The following is a 19,995-nucleotide window of genomic DNA, read 5'->3' as shown; positions in this document are numbered from 1 at the left end:
ATCACATCCAACAATATCTGCAGTTAAAATGCCAAAATACGCAAAATTTAAAAATTCAACAGTTTCTGATACCTCCTGATAGACCAAAAATCATTATTTCCAAGGTTTATTTTCTAACAATATTGATAGGAAAACAAGCAATTCTAAGGTATCTTGCTGCTTAAGAGGCTTTAGTATCCCAGATTTACTACGAACCAAAAGAGAAAATGGGAAAAGAAAAATGCTTAAGGCACCAGAAGAGTCAGGATTGAGTGAGACTCATGAGGTGCCCCAAAGAAAGAGAAATGAGTTTAAAACCCTTAATTATGTGGGTCATGAAATAGTAGTCACAAGATAAATGAAGTCTCAGTCTAAACTAGAGAGTAAAAATGTAAATACCACCAGTAAACACTGCTAGGTCTAGGGAAGGAAAGGAAATTAGTCTAGAGAAGCCTGGAGGAAGAAAAATACCTATTTCCTCATCTTTCTCTGCTCTAAGCAAAATAAGAATAAAGTTCCAAAGTTTCTAAAAATAAAAATTAAAAGTGACCATAGTATTCCCATTTCAGGAAATCTTATCACCATTAGAGACTCACAAGAAATCCAGACCAGAAGGGAGGGACACCAAATGTAATAACTAAACGATCTTTACATTTTTAAAAAAATTACTAGTCCTATCCTATAACAAGAGTCTTCTGCTAGACACTTAAACAATTTGCTCCATCTAATTTTAAGTTCCTATCAGTTTCAAAAAGAGACAAGAGATGAACTGGGTAGCAATGATGAACTTTCTGGACTGAACCCTGCCCAAATTACAGACTCATGAGCAAAGTAAATGTAATTATTTAAGCTACTAATTTTTTTTTAAAAAGTCAATCTGCTACAACTTTTATCTATGCTTTTCCATAACATGACAAAGTTAAAAGACTAACAAAATGATACCACATGAATTTATTTCTAACATAATACCTATTTCTTTCCAAGAACAATATAAAAACACTCATTTTTAAAAATTTATTACTTTCTCCCTAAGTCAATAACTGATGAAATACAACACTGTTTTTCTTCCTTCAATACGAAATACGTTAAGTGGCTGCTGTGATTTTTCTGAATACCTTCCTATTTTTAATATTTATTAAAGTTACCAGAAACTGAATGAAATTTTCTATATATACATTTTAACTTATTTTGAATTTTCTGTATTTTAATAGCTTTTAACATGGGACAAGGTATATAATGGTATTCTAGCAAGTTTCTAGGCACTACTTTAAAAAAATAAGCTATAAATTCTTCTGGATTAAATTCTTGTGTGTAATGTGCACAAATATTTATATTAAATAAGTAAATAAAGAGAGAGTGCCATACGAAGTGAACACTGATCTCAAAGGCCAGACACAAAGATTAGAAAAAGTTAACTTCCTTCTCAAAACAAATTATTTAAAGAGATAAAAAGTGTTCATTACAATATAATGGAAACTTTGTATACCAAATAAAGAAATGTTATACAATATAAAATATTGATAAGTATATATTATTTTGAGAAAACATGTTTATTACAGATTTTTCTTTTCTACCTTACAAGAAGTTGACATAGCTTGGCATATTTTACACCAATTTAACGTTCATTTTAACATTTAAATAACTTCTAAGTAAAAACAATCTATAATTAAGTTACATATAGATTAAAATGAACAAGTGATAGCATGCAGAGTTCCTTAAATCTGCTCAGATAAAAAGATTCATAATTTGATGAACTAAATTTATCTCCCACATTATTATTTTATAATGTAATTGGTGACAGATAGGTTTTTGCTAATAACTAGATGACTATCTAATACCTTAAAAATATTAAAAGTTGAGACCAAAAATCACTCATTGAAAATTTCAAACAAGAATTTTTAAATATAAACTATGAACATTTTCTTTCAGAAATAAAAAACTACATAATAAATTTTAAAGAGATTTCAAATTTTGTATAATATACTTTTGGGGTAATCTTGTATAATTTTGTATAGAGATACAGACTTTTAAAGAGACAGAAAAGAGAAAAAAATAAAGTACCTGCTGCTTCTAGCAAGGCTTCTAGTCGTGCCTGTGTTTCTGGATCCACGGTGCGTAAGTCTGCTCCTTCTGCAGTACTTGATAAGAATATCTCTGATGTTGTTTTAAGCACTGGGTTATCCAAATCTTCTTGATCCAAAATAAATGATTCAACCTGTTTATGAATTAAAGATGCAATATCCATGAAACTGATATTATGGTTAGAATATCTGAAATTTAAGATAATATTTCTGACATGGAATTTAAATATAACCAAACAAATTATTGTAGAAACATGGGGCTATGGGGAGGGACTTTGAGGGAAAATCCATACTGTTTATCTTCAGACATGACTACAGGTATATCCCAGACACACTAGACTAAAATTTCCTAGAAAACTCTGTATCTTCCAGCACAGAGCCTAAAAAACTAATATTTTTTTAAGTGAAATGAGTACATGAACATAATCCTTAGGAAGATGTAGATAGGACTAGACGGTAAAAACACTAGAAAACTAAATAAAAAACAAATAAAAACACCAGACAGCATACCTAGGTCATTAAGATACAGTTTTTCCTGTCTTCTAAACAACTGATTCAACTCTGACCCTTAAATATAAGAAAACAGACAACTCACTACCAAATATCTGGAATCTTATATTCAGGAAAGTTTCATGAATATAGGAAAAATACCTGTTTGTTCACTGCTCTATCCTCTGGGCCTAAGAATACCAGGTACATAATAGGTATTCAATAAATGTTGAAATGAAGAAACGGTATAAACAAAATTACCTTACAAAAATAAACATGGAAACCTCTAATGACAAATCAATTCTAGTTTTCTTCACAAATAAAATATGCCCAACCTTTTTGTGAAGCAATTTGGAAATGTGCATTAAAATACTTCATGCCCTTTCACCCAGTAATTTTACTTTTTTTTAAATTCATTTTTATTGAGATATATTCACATACCATGCAGTCATACAAAACAAAGCATACATTCAATTGTTTACAGTACCATTATATAGTTGTGCATTCATCACCAAAATTAATATTTGACATTTTCATTATCACACACACAAAAACAAGAAGAATAAAAATTAAAGTGAAAAAGAACAATTAAAGTAAAAAAGAACACTGGGTACTTTTTTTTTCTTTTTTTCCCCCCCATTTTCCCACTCATCCATCCACAAACTGGATAAAGGGGAGTATGGGCCATGTGGCTTTCCCAATCACACTGTCACCCCTCATAAGCTACATTTTTATACAATTGCATTCAAGATTCAAGGGTTCTCGGTTGTAGTTCGAGAGTTTCAAGTATTTACTGCTAGCTATTCCAATTCATTAGAACCTAAAAAGGGTTGTCTATATTGTGTGTAAGAGTGCCCACCAGAGTGACCTCCTGGCTCCTTCTGGAATTTCTCTGCCACTGAAGCTTATTTCATTTCCTTTCACATCCCCCTTTTGGTCAAGATGTTCTCCATCTCATGATGCCGGATCTAGATTCCTCCCCGGAAGTCATATTCCACGCTGCCAGGGAGATTTACTCCCCTGGGTGTCAGACCCCACGTAGGGGGGAGGGCAGTGATTTCATCTGCCAAGTTGGCTTAGCTAGAGAGAGAGGGCCACATCTGAGCAACAAAGAGGCATTCGGGAGGAGACACTTAAGCACAATTATAGGCAAGCCTAGCCTCTCCTTTGCAGCAACAGTCTTGCCAAAGGCAAGTCCCGTGGTACAGGGCTCAGCCGATCAAACCACCAGTTCCCTATGTCTGTGAGCAACCATTGAGATGGGGAAGCTCAACACCCCTGCATTCTCCACCCCAGTTCCTCAAGGGGGCTCTGTATATTTTTTTCATTGTTTTTTTTTTAATTAACTTTTTTTTTAATTCACTATATCAAAAAAAATTTTTTTAAAGATATACAATAAAAAAATATTTCAAACAAACCATAACAAGGGAGTAAGAAAAAGACAACTAACCTAAAATAACTACTTTACTTCCAACATGTTCCTACTCCACCCCAAGAAAATAACCTAATATAGCAACATTTCTGTGAACTTGTTCTTAACATACCCATCAAAAACTAACAAACCATAGTCATTCCTGGGCATTCCCAGAATGTTAAATTTACCCACGATAGCTTATCTGTTCTTATTAGGTTATCGTTCCCCCCTTCATTAATTGCTCTCTATTGCAAGTTTCCCTACATTCTACATTACAAACCATTTATTTTAGAAGTACACTGTTTAACCTCCAGGTGTTTTTGAGTTTTCTAAGTCTCTGATGGTTACTGACTTCTAATTGTATTCCACTATGGTCAGAGAATGTGCTTTGAATAATTTCAACTTTTTAAAATTTATTGAGGCTTGTTTTATGTCCCAGCATATGGTCTATTCTGGAAAAAGTTCCTTGATCACTAGGGAAGAATGTGTATCATGGTGATTTGGGATGTGATGTTCTACATATGTCTGTTAAATCAAATTAATTTATCAGATTGTTTAGGTTTTCAGTTTCCTTATCAGTCTTCTGTTTGGTTGATCTATCTACAGGAGACAGTGATGTGTCGAAGTCTCCCACAATTATTGTGGAAACATCCATTGCTTCCTTTAGTTTTGCCAGTGTTTGTCTCATGTGTTTTATGGCACCATGATTGGGTATATAAATGTTTATGATTGTTATTTCTTGTTGAATTGCCCCTTTTATTAGTATGTAGTGGCCTTCTTTGTCTCTCATAACATCCTTGCATTTCAAGTTTCTTTTATCTGAGATTAATATTGCTACTCCTGCTTTCTTTTGACTGTAGCTTGCATGAAATATTTTTTCCCATCCTTTCACTTTCAATTTCTTTGTGTCCCTGTGTCTGAGTTTCTTGCATGCAACATATTGATGGTTCATATTTTTTGATCCATTCTGCCAATCTATATCTTTTAATTGGGGAGTTTAATCCATTTACAGTCAATGTTATTACTGTGAAGGCATTTCTTGAATCAGCCATCCTAACCTTTGGTTTATGTTTGTCAGATAAATTTTTTCCCTCCCTCTCTTACTGTCCTTTAATGAACCAATATTGAATCTTTTTAGTACTGAACCTTTCTCCATATCTCTCTCTCCTTTCTTTGTTTCTCTGTTGGTAGGGCTCCCTTTAGTTTCTGAAGTAGGGCAGGTCTTTTACTAGCAAAATCTCTCAGCATTTGTTTGTCTGTGAAAAATTTAAGCTCTCCCTCAAATTTGAAGGAGAGCTTTGCTGGATAAAGTATTCTTGGTTGGAAATTTTTCTCTCTCAGAATTTTAAATATGTCATGCCACTGCCTTCTTGCCTCCATGGTGGCCACTGAGTAGTCACTACTTAGTTTTATATTGTTTCCTTTGTATGTGGTGAACTGCTTTTCTCTTGTTGCTTTCATAACTTGCTCCTTCTCTTCAGTATTTGACAGTCTGATCAGAATATGTCTTGGAGTGGGTTTATCTGGATTTATTTTATTTGGAGTTAGCTGGGCATTTATGCTTTGTGTATTTACATTGTGTAGAAGGTTTGGGAAATTTACCCCAACAATTTCTTTGAATACTCTTTCTAGACCTTTACCCTTCTCTTCCCCTTCTGGGACACCAATGAGTCTTATATTTGGACGTTTTATTTTATCTATCATATCTCTGAGGTCCATTTTGATTTTTTCAATTTTTTCCCCATTCTTTCTTTTGTTCTTTCATTTTCCGTTCTGTGGTCCTCGAGGTCGCCGATTCGTTGTTCAGCTTCCTCTAGGCTTGTACTATGAGTATCCAGAATCTTTTAAATTTGATTAACAGTTTCCTTTATTTCCATAAGATCATCTATTTGTTCATTTACTCTTGCAATTTCTTCTTTATGCTCTTCTAGGGTCTTCTTTATGTCCTTTATATCCTGTGCCATGCTCTTCTTCATGTACTTTATAGCCTGTGCCATGCTCTCGTTGTTTGTCTTTAGTTCTTTGACTAATTGCTCCAAGTACTGTATCTTCTCTGATTTTTTGATTTGGGTGTTTGGGTTTGGGTTATCCATATTGTCTGGTTTTTTCATATGCTTTAAAATTTTCTGTTGTTTTTGGCCTCCTGGCATTTGGTTTACTTGATAGGGTTCTTTCAGGATATGTAGGATTATTCAAAGCTGAATCTCTAATTTGTCAGCTCTACAGCTTGATGGCGTACACTTTCTCTAACTGATCAGCAGATGGCGTCCGCAAGTCACCTATTCCCCTCAAGTCAGTTCTCCCCAACTTTGTCTTTATGGTGTGTGGGGGTCTGATTCTTGTGGGGTCCAACTGGTGCACCAAGTTTGGGTGTGTTATTGGTGCTGTCTGCCCTGGATGTGGGACGTGTATCTGAGAGGTTAGGGAGGGAGGGCAGCTTTAATAATCAAACCTCCCAGGTGTCCCTGGAGATTTAAGGCTGTTGCAAGAGTCTAAACCTTCATTTCGGTCTCGTCACAGATTGTCTCTGCCGCTGACCCAAAAGTCTTTGGTATTGGCGTATAGTCCCTGGGATTTCCGAGTGGGTCCCTCTTCCAAGCCGTGCCTTTCTAGGGCCTCTGCTGAGGGAAGGTTGTGCTACGTCACAAGTGCACGCCGTCCCTCAAGGGAAGTTCTGAGCCGCTGGGCTGTGTAGGGGCGTTCCCAGCCTGCTGTAAGCATGGCCATACGGGGCGTGTTAATTTCCCATTTTGCACAGCTCCGCCTTCCCAGCTCCGGGACAATTAGCTGTGGGTGCACGAAAGGCTATTTGTCCACTCCTGATATTATGGCGTATGTGCATGATGCTGGAAACACTTCCTGTCACACTGGGTTTTTTGGCATGGCTGTAGGCTGTGGCTCCGGTGCCGGGCAGAAGCGTTCGCAGCCTGCTGGGAAAATGGCTGCAAGGGACACGGTTATTTTCCCCTTTTGGCTCCCTGTGCCTTCCTCGCTCTGAGACAATTAACAGCGGGTGCGCGAAAGGCTATCATCCACAGCAGATATTGAGGTGTTTGCACAGCCAATTCCTGCCGCGCTTCACTGGGTGGTTCTCGCTTCCGTATCTGCAGCCGCTTTTGGGTTTTTTAAAAAAGAACTAGTCCACCTCCAAACGCCAACCTACAGCTTCCCCACACCGCAGCATGGCTGCTGGATATTCAGCAGGCTTACTCACTCGTTTCAGAAGGCAGATTCCCAGTTTCACCAAGTGCGCGGTCCCTGTGGATTTAGCAGACCTTGTCCAGCTGGTGCATCGCTCGAACTGGTGTTCTGGGTCACTTTCTGGCTTTCATCTAGTATTTTTCATGGAGGTGTTTTTTTGCCCTGTCTCTCCTAGACACTATCTTAAGTTCTCCCCCAGTAATTCTACTTTAAAGAATCTATACTTTAAAAAATTTTAAGGCTAGACTAAAAGCTAGACAAAAATTAATGTGCAAGTTTTTTCATTGTAACTATTAAAATTACAAAAAATGAAATAGAAAAACTAAAATTGGGAATTTGGTAAATATATTTTATACATTCACATAATGGAGTACTATGCAGCATTAAAAACAATATTTCTGAAGTATATTTAATGGCACAAGAAAATATTCATAAAATTAAGAGACTACCACAAGATTCAAAACAGTATGATCCATATTTTGCTACAAGTATATATACTCATGAGTACATATCTATATACCTAAATATATAATATGTAAATATGTATAACCTGAGAAGTTAACATATTTGTAGACCAATAAGGAGAGAGGAAATCAAAGGTGAAGTACTTCTCCAAGGTCACATAGCTAATAAATGGCAAAGTCAGGTTTCAAACCCAGGCTATGTATGACTACAGAGTCTGTGCTCTTTACCACAACGCTATACTGCCTCCCAAATTTATAACAAAGGACCACATTGTCTGGGCTACATGATTTGGTATACATGGATGGTTGATCATGAGTTTTTACAATGGATACAAAAGAAAGATATCCTAATAAAGACAGCAAAGTTAAAATCACTTGGATATATTTTACTTATCTAGTGATATACTATAATTTTGTATAACAAATTATAACTTCAGAACCACTGGCATTGAGCCATGTACTATGATGCAACACAGCTTCTATAACATGTAATTACAGACAAAGAAGATGTCATTCTAGAGCCATACCCATAGATAAATGTGGACTACTAGCTGTTAAATGACCTTGAAAAGTAACTCCTTGTACAACAAAGACCTTGTGGCAAGTTCAAGAAATTACATAGGCATCTGCAGGAATATATATCTTCTTGTTGGGAGGATAGATAAAACTGTCATTTCAGTGAGAAAAAATTTTTTTATTAGAGATGGTATTTAGATGTTAACATTTTTATTTTATAGAAAGTACTGATGCAGGCTGACTATATTTTGTAACATTTTAAAAATTCAAATTAAGGATTTCCAATTGTTTCCCGTTCATTTTCCCAATATTTACAGATAGCCTGTAATATACGAAGCACCATCAAAACAAAAACATGCTAGAAGAAATAAGACAAAGGCTCCAACCACTATTACAAAATAGTAGAGAAATAAATAGTACAATTATATGCATTTGGGAAGGAGAAATCATTTCCAGTCCCAGTAATCCATGAAGACTTTGCACAATAGCAGCATTTGAGCTAGGCTTTGAAAGATGCATAGAATTTCAACAGGTGGTCGAACATAGGAGCAGAGGTGGGCAAAATGTAAGAGCATTTCAGGTGGAGGAAGCAAATGAAATAGAAATTGGGCTTGGAGATGCATTCAGGAAGTGATGAAAGTCCACTCTCAAAAAAACATAAGGTGGATCTAAGATGGTGGCATAGACAGGAGTGGAAGCTAGTTTGTCCCCCTGAAACAACTAAAAAAAACCAGGAACAATAGTAAATAATCCGGGATAACTGCGGGGAGACAAACGTGACCATCCACTCATCATACACCAATGAATTGGGAGGAATGCCCGAGATCACAGCATAAAATCTGTAAGTAAAAACTGCGGATCCAAGCCAGGAGACCCCTCCCCTCACAGCCCGAGCTGCAAAGCCTCGTGGTGCTAGAGAGCTCTCTCCCAGCAAGTGAATATAGCTCAGCTGAGCTCCAAATGGGGTTTTTATTAGCGAGTGTGAACTGCTCACTACAAGTTACGAATCCCCAACAGGTAGTCAGAGGCTTTAGGTGACGACTGACTTTGGAGAGCTGGAGGGAGGCCACAGATTGACCCTAAAGGGAACCTTCTGTCCCTTTTTTGGCTCAGAAGAGAAAGCCTCTGCCATTTTCAGTTCCCAGTACTCTGACCAGACAAGGGTGGAGATAGCACAGGCAGAGACAGACCATTGAAATGCTAATGACCTCTCCCGAGGGGAGTCTATCTTCTCTAAGAGGAAAGCGGTGGGGCCCAGCTCTACTACCTGCCTTCCATTCAGAACCAGATGCCAGAGCCTGGGGGAAAACAGCCAAGGGCCACACCTCCTTACAACAGTCTGGAATTACAGGCTGACAGGCACCACCTGCTGGACAGAAAAGCACAGTGACCTGAGGCCTCACAGGGTGTACCAATTTTCTAAGACACACCCTCAGGAAAACCAGATACTGAATATTTCTTCCTTCTGGGAAAGGAGCCCGTTCTCGTCTGGGAAAACCCGACTGGGATAACCAAGGAAACCATGACTAGACAACAGAAAACTGCAACCTACACTAAGAAAAACAAAGTTATGGCCCAGTCAAATGGAACAAACTTACACTTCAACTGAGAAACAGGAATTGAAACAACTAATAATAAGTCAATTCAAAAAGTTTAGGGAAGATACGGCGAAAGAGCTGAACCGTATAATGAAAACACTGGGCGTACCTAAGGTAGAAATGCGAAGTTTGAAAAACCAACTGGCAGAATCTATGGAAATGAAAGGCACAACAAAAGAGACGAAAGACACAATGGAAACATACAACAGCAGATCTCAAGAGGCAAAAGAAAACACTCAGGAACTGGAGACCAAGGCACCTGAAAGCCTACACACAGAAGAACAGATAGAGAAAAGAATGGAAAAATACAAGCAACGTCTCCAGGAACTTAAGGACAAAACAAAAAGCAAGAATGTATGTGTCACTGGTGTCCCAGAAGGAGAAGAGACGGGAAAAGGGGCAGAAGCTCAGAGTCACATATGTCACCAGAAAATTTCCCATCTCTTATGAAAGACATAAAATTACAGATCCAAGAAGCGCAGCATACCCCAAACAGAATAGATCCAAATAGGCCTACACCAAGACACTTAAAAATCAGATTATCAAACGTCAAAGATAAAGAGAGAATCCTGAAAGCAGAAGAGAAAAGCGATCCATCACACACAAAGGAAGCTTGACAAGACTACGTGTGGACTTCTCAAAAGAAACCATGGGGGCAAGAAGGAAGTGGGGCGATATGTTTAAGATACTGAAAGAGAAAAACCACCAACCAAGAATCCTATATCCAGCAAAACTGTCCTTCAAATATGAGGGAGAACTTAAAATATTCTCTGACAAACAGACAATGACAGAGTTTGTGAACAAGATAACTGCTCTACAGGAAACACTTAAAGGAAGCCCTGCAGACAGAAAGGAAAAGACAGAGTGAGAAGTTTGGAAAACAATTTTGGGAGATAGTAGCACAGCAATGTAAGTACACTGAACAAAGATGACTGTGAGTATGGCTGAAAGAGGGAGGCTGGGACCATGTGGGACATCAGAACAAAAGACGAACGATAAAGACTGGGACTGTGTAACTCAGGGAAACCTAGGGTGCGCAACGATTGTAATAAAAGGAACAGGTATGTTTTTATACGAGGTAGAACAAATGAATGTCAACATTGCAAGGTGTTAAAAATAGGGTGGGATTGAGGGGAAAATACAACCAATGCAAACTAGAGACTATAATTAACAGAAACATTGTATCATGCTTCCTTTAATATAACAAAGGCAATATACCAAAGCTAAATGAAAAGGGTGGCTGGGGAATAGGGGAAGGGTATGGGACTCCTGGCATTGGTGATGTCTGACTCTTTATTCTACTTTAGGTTAATGTTATCTTTCCTTTTGTCGCTTTCTAGCTATCAAGTTTTGTTTTTGATTGTTTGTTTGTTTGTTCTCCCTCTCTCTTTTTCTTTTGCTTCTCTGCCTTCTTTGACTCTTCCTCTGTCTTTGCGGAAGAAACGGAGATGTCCTTATATAGAGAGTGGTGATGGTGCTGAATACATAAATACATGACTATACAGGGAACCAACAATTGTTTACCTAGGACAGAATGTATGGTGTGTGAACAAAACCGTCTTTAAAAAAATGGGTTGATGGAGAAAACTTGAGGGCACTATATTGAGTGAAATAAGACAGGCACATAAAGGCAAATATTGCAGGGTCTCACTGATATGAAGTAATTATAATATGTAAACTCATAGACATGAAATATAAGTTACCAGGATATAGCATGAGGCTAAAGAATGGGGAGTGGCTGCTTATTATGAGCAGAATGTTCAACTAGGGTGAACTTAAATGTTTGGAAATGGTCAAGGGTGATGGTAGCATGCTGTGAGAATAACTAACAGTGCTGAAAGGTGTGTGAAGGTGGTGGGAAGGGTAAGCTCAGAATTATGTATGTCACCAGAAGGAAAGTTGGAGGTTAAAAGATGGGAATGTATTAAACAGTGAATCTTGTGGCGAACAATGTCCATGATTAACTATACAAATATCAGAAACCTCTCTCATGAACTAGAACAAATGTATGACACTATAACTAGAAGTTAATAGAGAGGCATATAGGAAAAAATGTATACCTATTGCAAACTATATACTATAGTTAGTAGTATTTTAACATTCTTTCATCAACAGTAACAAATGTACTATACAAAAACTATGAATCATTAATGGAGGGAGTGGTCAGGAGTATGGGAGGATTTGAGTTTCCCTTTTTTGTCTTTATTTCTTTTCTGGAGTAATGAAAATGTTATAAAAATTAAAAAAAAAATTAATTGTGGTGATGGATGCACAGCTGTATGAGGGTACCATGGGCAGTTGCCTGCACACTTTGGATCTTTGGATAGTTGTATGATATGTGAACAATCTCAATAAAATAAATATTTTTTTGTTATATATATATATAACAAAATATATATATAAACAAAACAAAACAAAAAAATAAGGTTAATTGTGGGAGAATGGTGGAGTCAGAAGCTCCAGGAATCAGTCCCCCTACCAGAACAACTAGCAAATAGGCAGGAACTGTCTGAATCAACAATTTCGAAACTCTGGAGTGTAATGGAACATTGTGTAGCAACCAAGGAAGAGGAGGAAGAGACTGGCCAGAGAGTCCCAATTCACCTTCCAGTTGGGAAGCTGACTTAGGAAACTCCTCTCCAGCTCACTGCCCCCTCTCCAAGAATTTGCTCTCCAGGCAAAAGCAGCTTCAGAAAGCAAAAGCAGTGTAAGTAGGGCAGCCAGGAGCAAAGGCTTATCTGCTCTAAATCGGGCTGTAGAGCACTCAGGAGAGGGACAAAGTCTGTTTACTGGAGAGTAGAGGGGGCATTCAAATTCCTATAAACAGGGGATTCCTAGGGCCACTAGCAAGCAGAAGCTTAAGATAAGACACAGGTTCAGAAAAGACAGGGAGGACCCTGCACTTTCATTTGCTTTGGGCTGACCTTGATAGGAAGGTTGAACACTGAAAGAGAGCACCAGCCAATGCAAAGCCAATTTGCAAAGACCATAAAGGGTGTTTTTTGCATTGATTTGTTTGGTTTTGTTAGCTCCTGGCACTGAAAAATAACTCCGATTTTATAAGTAGCTGGAAACAAATACAAAAAACAGACAACTCAGGACCTAAATCTGAGTTAACATTTAAAAATATTATAAAATGTACAGTGTGCAACAAAGGATTAAAAGACAAAGAAACAGGAAATGATGGCCCATCCAAAGGAAGAGGATAAAAATCCAGAAAACATCAACGTAGAAGACGACACTTGGACATACCAAAGACTTAAAAAAAATGATTTTCAATACGCTCAAGGCGATGAAAGAAAATTCAGAGAAAAGAATGAAAGAAAATACAGAGAAAAGAATGAAAAAAAAATAGAGAAAAGAATTTATGAGAATGTCAATAAAGAGATAGAAATTTTAAAAAGGAACCAAACAGAACTATTAGAGGTGAACACTTCAATAAGTGAAATGAAAAATTCCCAGAAGGGTTTCAAGATAAAATTGGAGTTGGCAGAAGAAAGAATCTGTGAACTTGAAGACAAGACAATTAAAATTAATAAGGTTAAGGACCCGAAAGAAAAAACAGTTAGGTAAAGTAAAAATAGCCTAAGAGACCTGTGGGAAACCGTCAAGCATATCAATATATGCATTATGGGAATCCCAGAGGGTGAAGAAGGAAAGGGGCAGAGGAATATTCAAAGAAATAACTGCAGAAAACCTCCCAAACCTGATGAAAGACACATCCAAGAAACCCAATGAACACTAAACAGGATAAATTGAAGAGAAATGTATACAGACAAATGGTGGTCAAACTGTCAAATGCAAAGGATGAGAGAATTCTGAAAGCTGCAAGAGAAAAGCATCATGCACAAGGACTCTCAATTAGACTAAATGCTGATCTCTCATCAGAAACAACAGAGGCGAAAAGGCAAAGAGGTAGTGAGTAGAAATACTTAAAGTACTGAGAGAAAACAATTGCCAATCAAGAATTTTATGTCCAGCAAGACTTTCTTTCAGAAATGATGGAGAGATTAAGACATTCTAAGATAAACAAAAGCTGAGGGAGTTCATTACCACTAGACCTGCCACACAAGCAATGCTAAAGGGAGTTCTTCAGACTGAAAGAAAAGGACACTAGACAGTGGATCAAAGCGGCATAAAGAAATAAAGACCTGCGATAAAGGTAACCAGTTGGATAATTATAAATGTCAGTACTATATTGTACTGAATTTTATGGTAACTCCACTTCTTACTTCTTACAGTAGTAAAATACAAAAAGATAAAAAGCAATGATAAATCTACAGTTTTGGACTTAGAATGGACTAGAGATATAAAATGTAACAAGTACAATAAAAAGTAGAGGGATGGAGGGATAAAGGAATAGGTACATGCTATTGAAGTTGAGTTGGAATCAAATAAAAAATGATTGCTATATATTTAGGATGATAAATTTTAACCCCATGGTAACCACAAACAAAATACATGAAAAATATACCCAGAAAGAAAAGAGACTTAATACAGTACAATACAAAAAATTAAATACATATAAATTAGGCATTAATGGAAGAACTGAGAGTCAAAAAAGGTATTAGACTTTGTGCCAGTTTCAAACTGTTGTGTACCCCAGGAAAGTCCAAGTTCTTTTAATCCAATCTTGTGTGGGCAGACATATTGTGGGTTGGACCCTTCAATTAGATTATTTCCATGGAAGTGTGATCCCACCGATTTAGGTTAGATCTTAATTAGTTTACTGGAGTCCTTAAGAGTGCTAAGAGCCAACATGGACCCAGATGCTTGGAGATGCAGACAGAAAGAGATGCTAAGCTAAGAGATGAAGCCCAGAGTTTGCCCTGGAGAAGCTAAGGGGACCTCCAGAAGCTTAGAGAGAAACATGCTGGGAAAACAAGCAAGGATGCACAGGAAAGAGAGAAGCTAAGAGAGACAGAAGCCCAGAGACATTTTGGAGAAAGCCATTTTGAAACCAGAATCTAGGAGCAAAGGACCAGCAGATGCCAGCCACGTGCCTTCCCAGCTGACAGAGATGTTCTGGATGCCATCAGCCTTTCTTCAGTGAAGGTATTCTCTTGTTGATGCCTTAGTTTGGACACTTTTATGGCCTTAGAACTGTAAATTTGTAACCTAACAAACCCCCTTTATAAAAGCTAATCCATTTCTGGTATTTTGCATAACGGCAACTTTAGCAAACCAGAACAGACTTACAAAAACTAAACAGCAAAATGGCAGAAAAACGTCCTGTATTATCAGTACTTCAAACATAAATTGATTAAACTCTCCAGTCAAAAGGCAGAGATTAGCAGAATGGATAAATAAGCATGACTCAACTAAATGCTGTTTACAAGAGACTCACCTTAAATTCAAAGACATAAGTAGATTGAAAGTGAAGGGATGGAAAAAATATATACCACGCAAGTAATAATCAAAAGAGAGTTGGGGTAGCTATACTAATATCAGATAAAATCGACTTTAAATCAAAAACTGTTACAAGGAACAAAGAAAGTCATTATATATTGATAAAGGGGTCAATTCAATAAGATATAACAATTATAATAAATATGCACCTAATAACAGAGCCCTAAAATATATGAAACAAATATTAATGGATTTTAAGGGAGAAATAGGCAGTTCTACGTTAACATTAGGAGATTTCAACACACCACTTACAACAATGGAAAGAACATCTAGACAGAGGATCAACAAAGAAAAAGACTTGAATGATGCTCTAAAACAGCTACACCTAACAGACATACATAGAACACTTCAACCCAACAACATCAGAGTACACATTCTTCTCTAGTGCACCAAGGTCATTCTCCAGGAGAGACTATATGTGGGTCACAAAACAAGTCTCAAAAAGCTGGAAATACTGAAATCACACAATGAATCTTCCCTGAACATAATGGAATGAAGCTAGAAATCAATAACAGAGGGAGAAATGCAAAACTCACAAATACGTGGAAATTAAACAATGTACTCTGAAACAACCAATGGGTCAAAGAAGAAATCACGAGGGACTAGGAAACATCTTCAGGCGAATGAAATGCAAATACAACATAGTAAAACTTACGGGATGCAGCAAAGGCAGTGCTGAGAGAGAAATTTATAGCTCTAAAGGCTTACATTAAAAAGAAAGAAAGGTGCAAGATCAACACACAGAAATCAGTAGTGTTTCTATACACTAGTAAGGAACAATCTCAAAGAGAAATCAAGAAAAAAATCCATTTACAATAGCAATTAAAAGAATCAAATATCTAGGAATAAACTTAACCAAAATATAAAGTACATGTACAAAGAAAACTAAAAAACATTGGGAAAAGAAATAAAAGACCTACATAAATGGAAGGATATACTATGTTCATAGACTGGAAGACTAAATATTATTAAGATGTCAGTTCTACCCAAAGCAATGTTACAGATTCAATGCAATCACAATCAAAACTCCAACAGCCTTCTTTGCAGAAATGGAAATCAATCGTCAATTTATTTGGAAGGGTAAGGGACCCCAAAGAGTCAACGCCATTTTAAAAAAGAAAACTGAAGTTGGAAGACACACACTTCCTGACTGAAAAGCATATTACAAAGCCGTAGTAATCAAAACAGCATGGTACTTGCACAAGGATTGACATATAGACCAGTGGAATAAAAACGAGAGTTCAGAAATCAACCCTCACATTTATTTACAGATTTTTGACACAGGTGCCAATTCCACTTAACTGAGAAAGAACAGTCTCTTCAACAAATGGTGCTGGGATAACTGGATGTATACATGTAAAAGAATGAAGGTGGACTCCTACATCACACTATATACAAAATCAACTCAATATGGATCAAAGATCTAAGTACAAGAACCAGAAGTAGAAAATTCCTAGAAGAAAATGTAGGGAAGCATCTTCAGAACCTTGTGTTAGGCAATGCTTTCTTTACTCCCAAAGCATGAGCAACTAAAGAAAAATAGATAATTGGGACCTCATCAAAATCAAAAACCTCTGTGCATCAAAGTACTTTATCATGAAAGTAAAAAGATAACCTACACAATGGGAGAAAAGAATTGGAAAGCACATATCTGATAGAAGTTTAACATCCAGAATATATAAAGAAATCCTTCAATTCAACAGTAAAAAAAAAAAAATCCCAATTAAAAAATGGGCAAAAGACCTTCTTCTGGTTTGCTAATGCTGCCAGAATGCAAAACACCAGAAACGGACTGGCTTTCATAAAAGGTGGTTTATTTCGTTACACAGTTACAGTCTTAAGGTCAGGAAGTGTCGAAGGTAACACATCAACAATTGGGTACCTTCACTGGAGGATGGCCAATGGCATCCAGAAAACCTCTGTTAGCTGGGAAGGCATGTGGCTGGTGTCTGCTTCAGAGTTCTGGTTTCAAAATGGGTTTATCCCAGGAGGTTCCTCTCTAGGCAGCAGTTCCTCTTCAAAATGTCACTCTCAGTTCTCTTGGGGCATTTGTCCTTTCTTAGCTTCTCGGGAGCAAGAGTCTCCTTTCAACAGCCGTCTTCAAACTGTCTCTCATCTGCAGCTCCTCTCTCAGCTCCTGTGCCTTCTTCAAAGTGTCCCTCTTGGCTGTACCAAGTTTGCTCCTGTCTGAACTTATATAGTGCTCCAGTAAATTAATCAAGGCCCATGCTGAATGGGCGGGGACACACCTCCATGGAAATTATCCAATGAAAGATTTCACCCACAGTTGAGTGATCACATCTCCACGGAAACATCCTATCAAAAGTCTCCAACCCAATCAACACCAATACATTTCCTGCCCACACAAGACTGCACCAAAGATAATGGTATTTTGGGGGACATAATACATCCAAACCAGCAGACCTGAATAGACATTTTTCCAAAGAAGATAAACAAATGGCCAAAAAGCACATGAAAAGGTGCTCAACATCATTAGCTATTAGGGAACTGTAAATCAAAATCACAATGAGATACCATTTTACACCCACTAGAATGGCTATTATTAAAGATACAGAAAATTACACGTATTGGAGAGGATGCAGAGGAATAGGGACACTCATTCATGGCTGATGAGAATGTAAAATGGTGCAGTCACTGTGGAAGACCATTTGGCAGTTCCTCAGAAAGTTATATATAGAATTATCATATAACCTGGCAATCCCACTTCTAAATATAGAACCCAAAGAATGGAAAGCAGGGACTCAAACAGGTATTTTCACACTGATGTTCACAGAAGCATTATTCTCAATTTCCAAAACTTGGAAGCAACCCAACTGTCCATCAAAATGTGGTATATACACCTAATGAAATACTATTCAGCCATTAAAAGGAATGAAGTTCTGATGAATGCTACAATATGGATGAACCCTGAAGACATCATGTTGAGTGAAATAAGCCAGACACAAAAGGACAAATAATCAATGTTCTCACTGTTATGAAATAATTAGAATAGAAAATTCAGAGTAAAAAACTAGAATAGAGGTTACCAGGGGCCAGGGTGGGGGCAGGGAATGGGAAGTTAGTGCTTAAATTCCCTGGCAACGTGGAATATGACTCCCGGGGAGGAATGTAGACCCGGCATCGTGGGATGGAGAACATCTACTTGACCAAAAGGGGGATGTGAAAGGAGATGAAATGAGCTTCAGTGGCAGAGAGATTCCAAAACGAGCCGAGAGATCACTCTGGTGGGCACTCTTACGCACACTTTAGACAACCTTTTTTAGGTTCTAAAGAATTGGGGTAGCTGGTGGTGGATACCTGAAACTATTAAGCTACAACCCAGAACCCATGAATCTCGAAGACAGTTGTATGGAAATGTAGCTTATGAGGGGTGACAGTGGGATTGGGAAAGCCATGAGGACCAAACTCCACTTTGTCTAGTTTATGGATGGATGTGTAGAAAAGTAGGGGAAGGAAACAAACAGACAAAGGTACCCAGTGTTCTTTTTTACTTCAATTGCTCTTTTTCACTCTAATTATTATTCTTGTTATTTTTGTGTGTGTGCTAATGAAGGTGTCAGGGATTGATTTAGGTGATGAATGTACAACTATGTAATGGTACTGTAAACAATCGAAAGTACAATTTGTTTTGTATGACTGCGTGGTATGTGAATATATCTCAATAAAATGATGATTAAAAAAAAAAAAAAAAAAGAAAATTCAGAGTAAAAAACTAGAATAGAGGTTACCAGGGGCCAGGGTGGGGGCAGGGAATGGGAAGTTAGTGCTTAAATTGTACAGGGTTTCTGTTTGAGATAATGGAAAAGTTATCATAAAGGATGGTAGTGATGGTAGCATAGCATTGTGAAAATAATTAACAGCACTGAAATATATACTTGAATGTGTTTAAAAGGTGAAATTTTAGGTTGTACATGTTACTAGAATAAACATTTTTAAAAAATATACATAGGACTGTACAACAGAAAAAGTGAACCATAGAGTAAACAATGGACTGTAGTTAATAATACAATTATAAAAATGTTCTTTCATCAACTGCAGTACATGTACCACACTAATGCAAGGTGTTAATAACAGGAAGTTATGGGAACTCTATTATATATGATTTTTCTATAAACCCACAACTACTATAAAAAAATAATAAGGGCCCTCAGACATTGCTGGTTGGACTACAAAATGGTATAGCACTATGGAAAAAATTTTGCAGTTTCTCAAAAAGTTAAACTTAGGATAACATATGACCACCAATTCTACTCCTGTGTGTATGCGTGTGTGTGCACGTATATAGATATCCAAGGGAAGTAAAACATATGTTCGTATAAAAACTTTTACACAAATACTAAAGCAGCATTATTCATAAAAGCCAAAAAGTGGGAAAAATTTAAATTATCCATCCAGTGATAAACAAAAATGGATAAATAAAATGTGGTGTGTACACACACACACACACACAAAACATGGAATATTATTCAGGCATAAAAAGGAATAAGTACGGATACATGCTATAACATGGATGAAACTTGAAGGCCTTATTCTTAACAAAAGAAGTCAGACACAAAAGGTCATATTGTATGACTCCATTAAAATGAAATGCCCAGAATAGGCAAATCCATAGAGAGCAGATTAGTGGTTGCCAAACAGGAGGGAAGGAATGGGAGGACTGGAGCAACTGCTAATGAATACAAGTTTCTTTTTTGGAGTGATGAAAATGTCATGAAATTAGATAGTGGTGATGGCTGCACAACCTTGTGAACATACTAAAAACCTTGAATTTTACACATTAAAAAGGTGAATTTTATCTAAAATGTGTGTGTGTGCGTGTGTGT

General features: G+C 37.1%; 1 protein-coding gene across 13 annotated transcripts in view; it reads right to left on the bottom strand.

Annotated features, from left to right (window-relative positions):
* LOC119507882 (ankyrin repeat and KH domain-containing protein 1) overlaps positions 1 to 19,995 on the bottom strand; it is a 178,688-nt gene that overhangs the window by 129,513 nt on the left and 29,180 nt on the right. For all 13 annotated transcript variants that reach the window (XM_037801129.1, XM_037801128.1, XM_037801131.1 and 10 more), the window contains exon 2: positions 2,041 to 2,194. In XM_037801129.1, coding sequence (XP_037657057.1) covers positions 2,041 to 2,194 — 154 coding nt within the window. The remainder of the gene's footprint in view (positions 1 to 2,040; positions 2,195 to 19,995) is intronic.

The sequence above is a fragment of the Choloepus didactylus genome, chromosome 13 (genome assembly GCF_015220235.1).
Source record: "Choloepus didactylus isolate mChoDid1 chromosome 13, mChoDid1.pri, whole genome shotgun sequence".
Lineage (NCBI taxonomy): Eukaryota > Metazoa > Chordata > Mammalia > Pilosa > Megalonychidae > Choloepus > Choloepus didactylus.
Note: the sequence above shows the minus strand (reverse complement) of the source record. Positions and strands in the feature narration are given on the sequence as shown.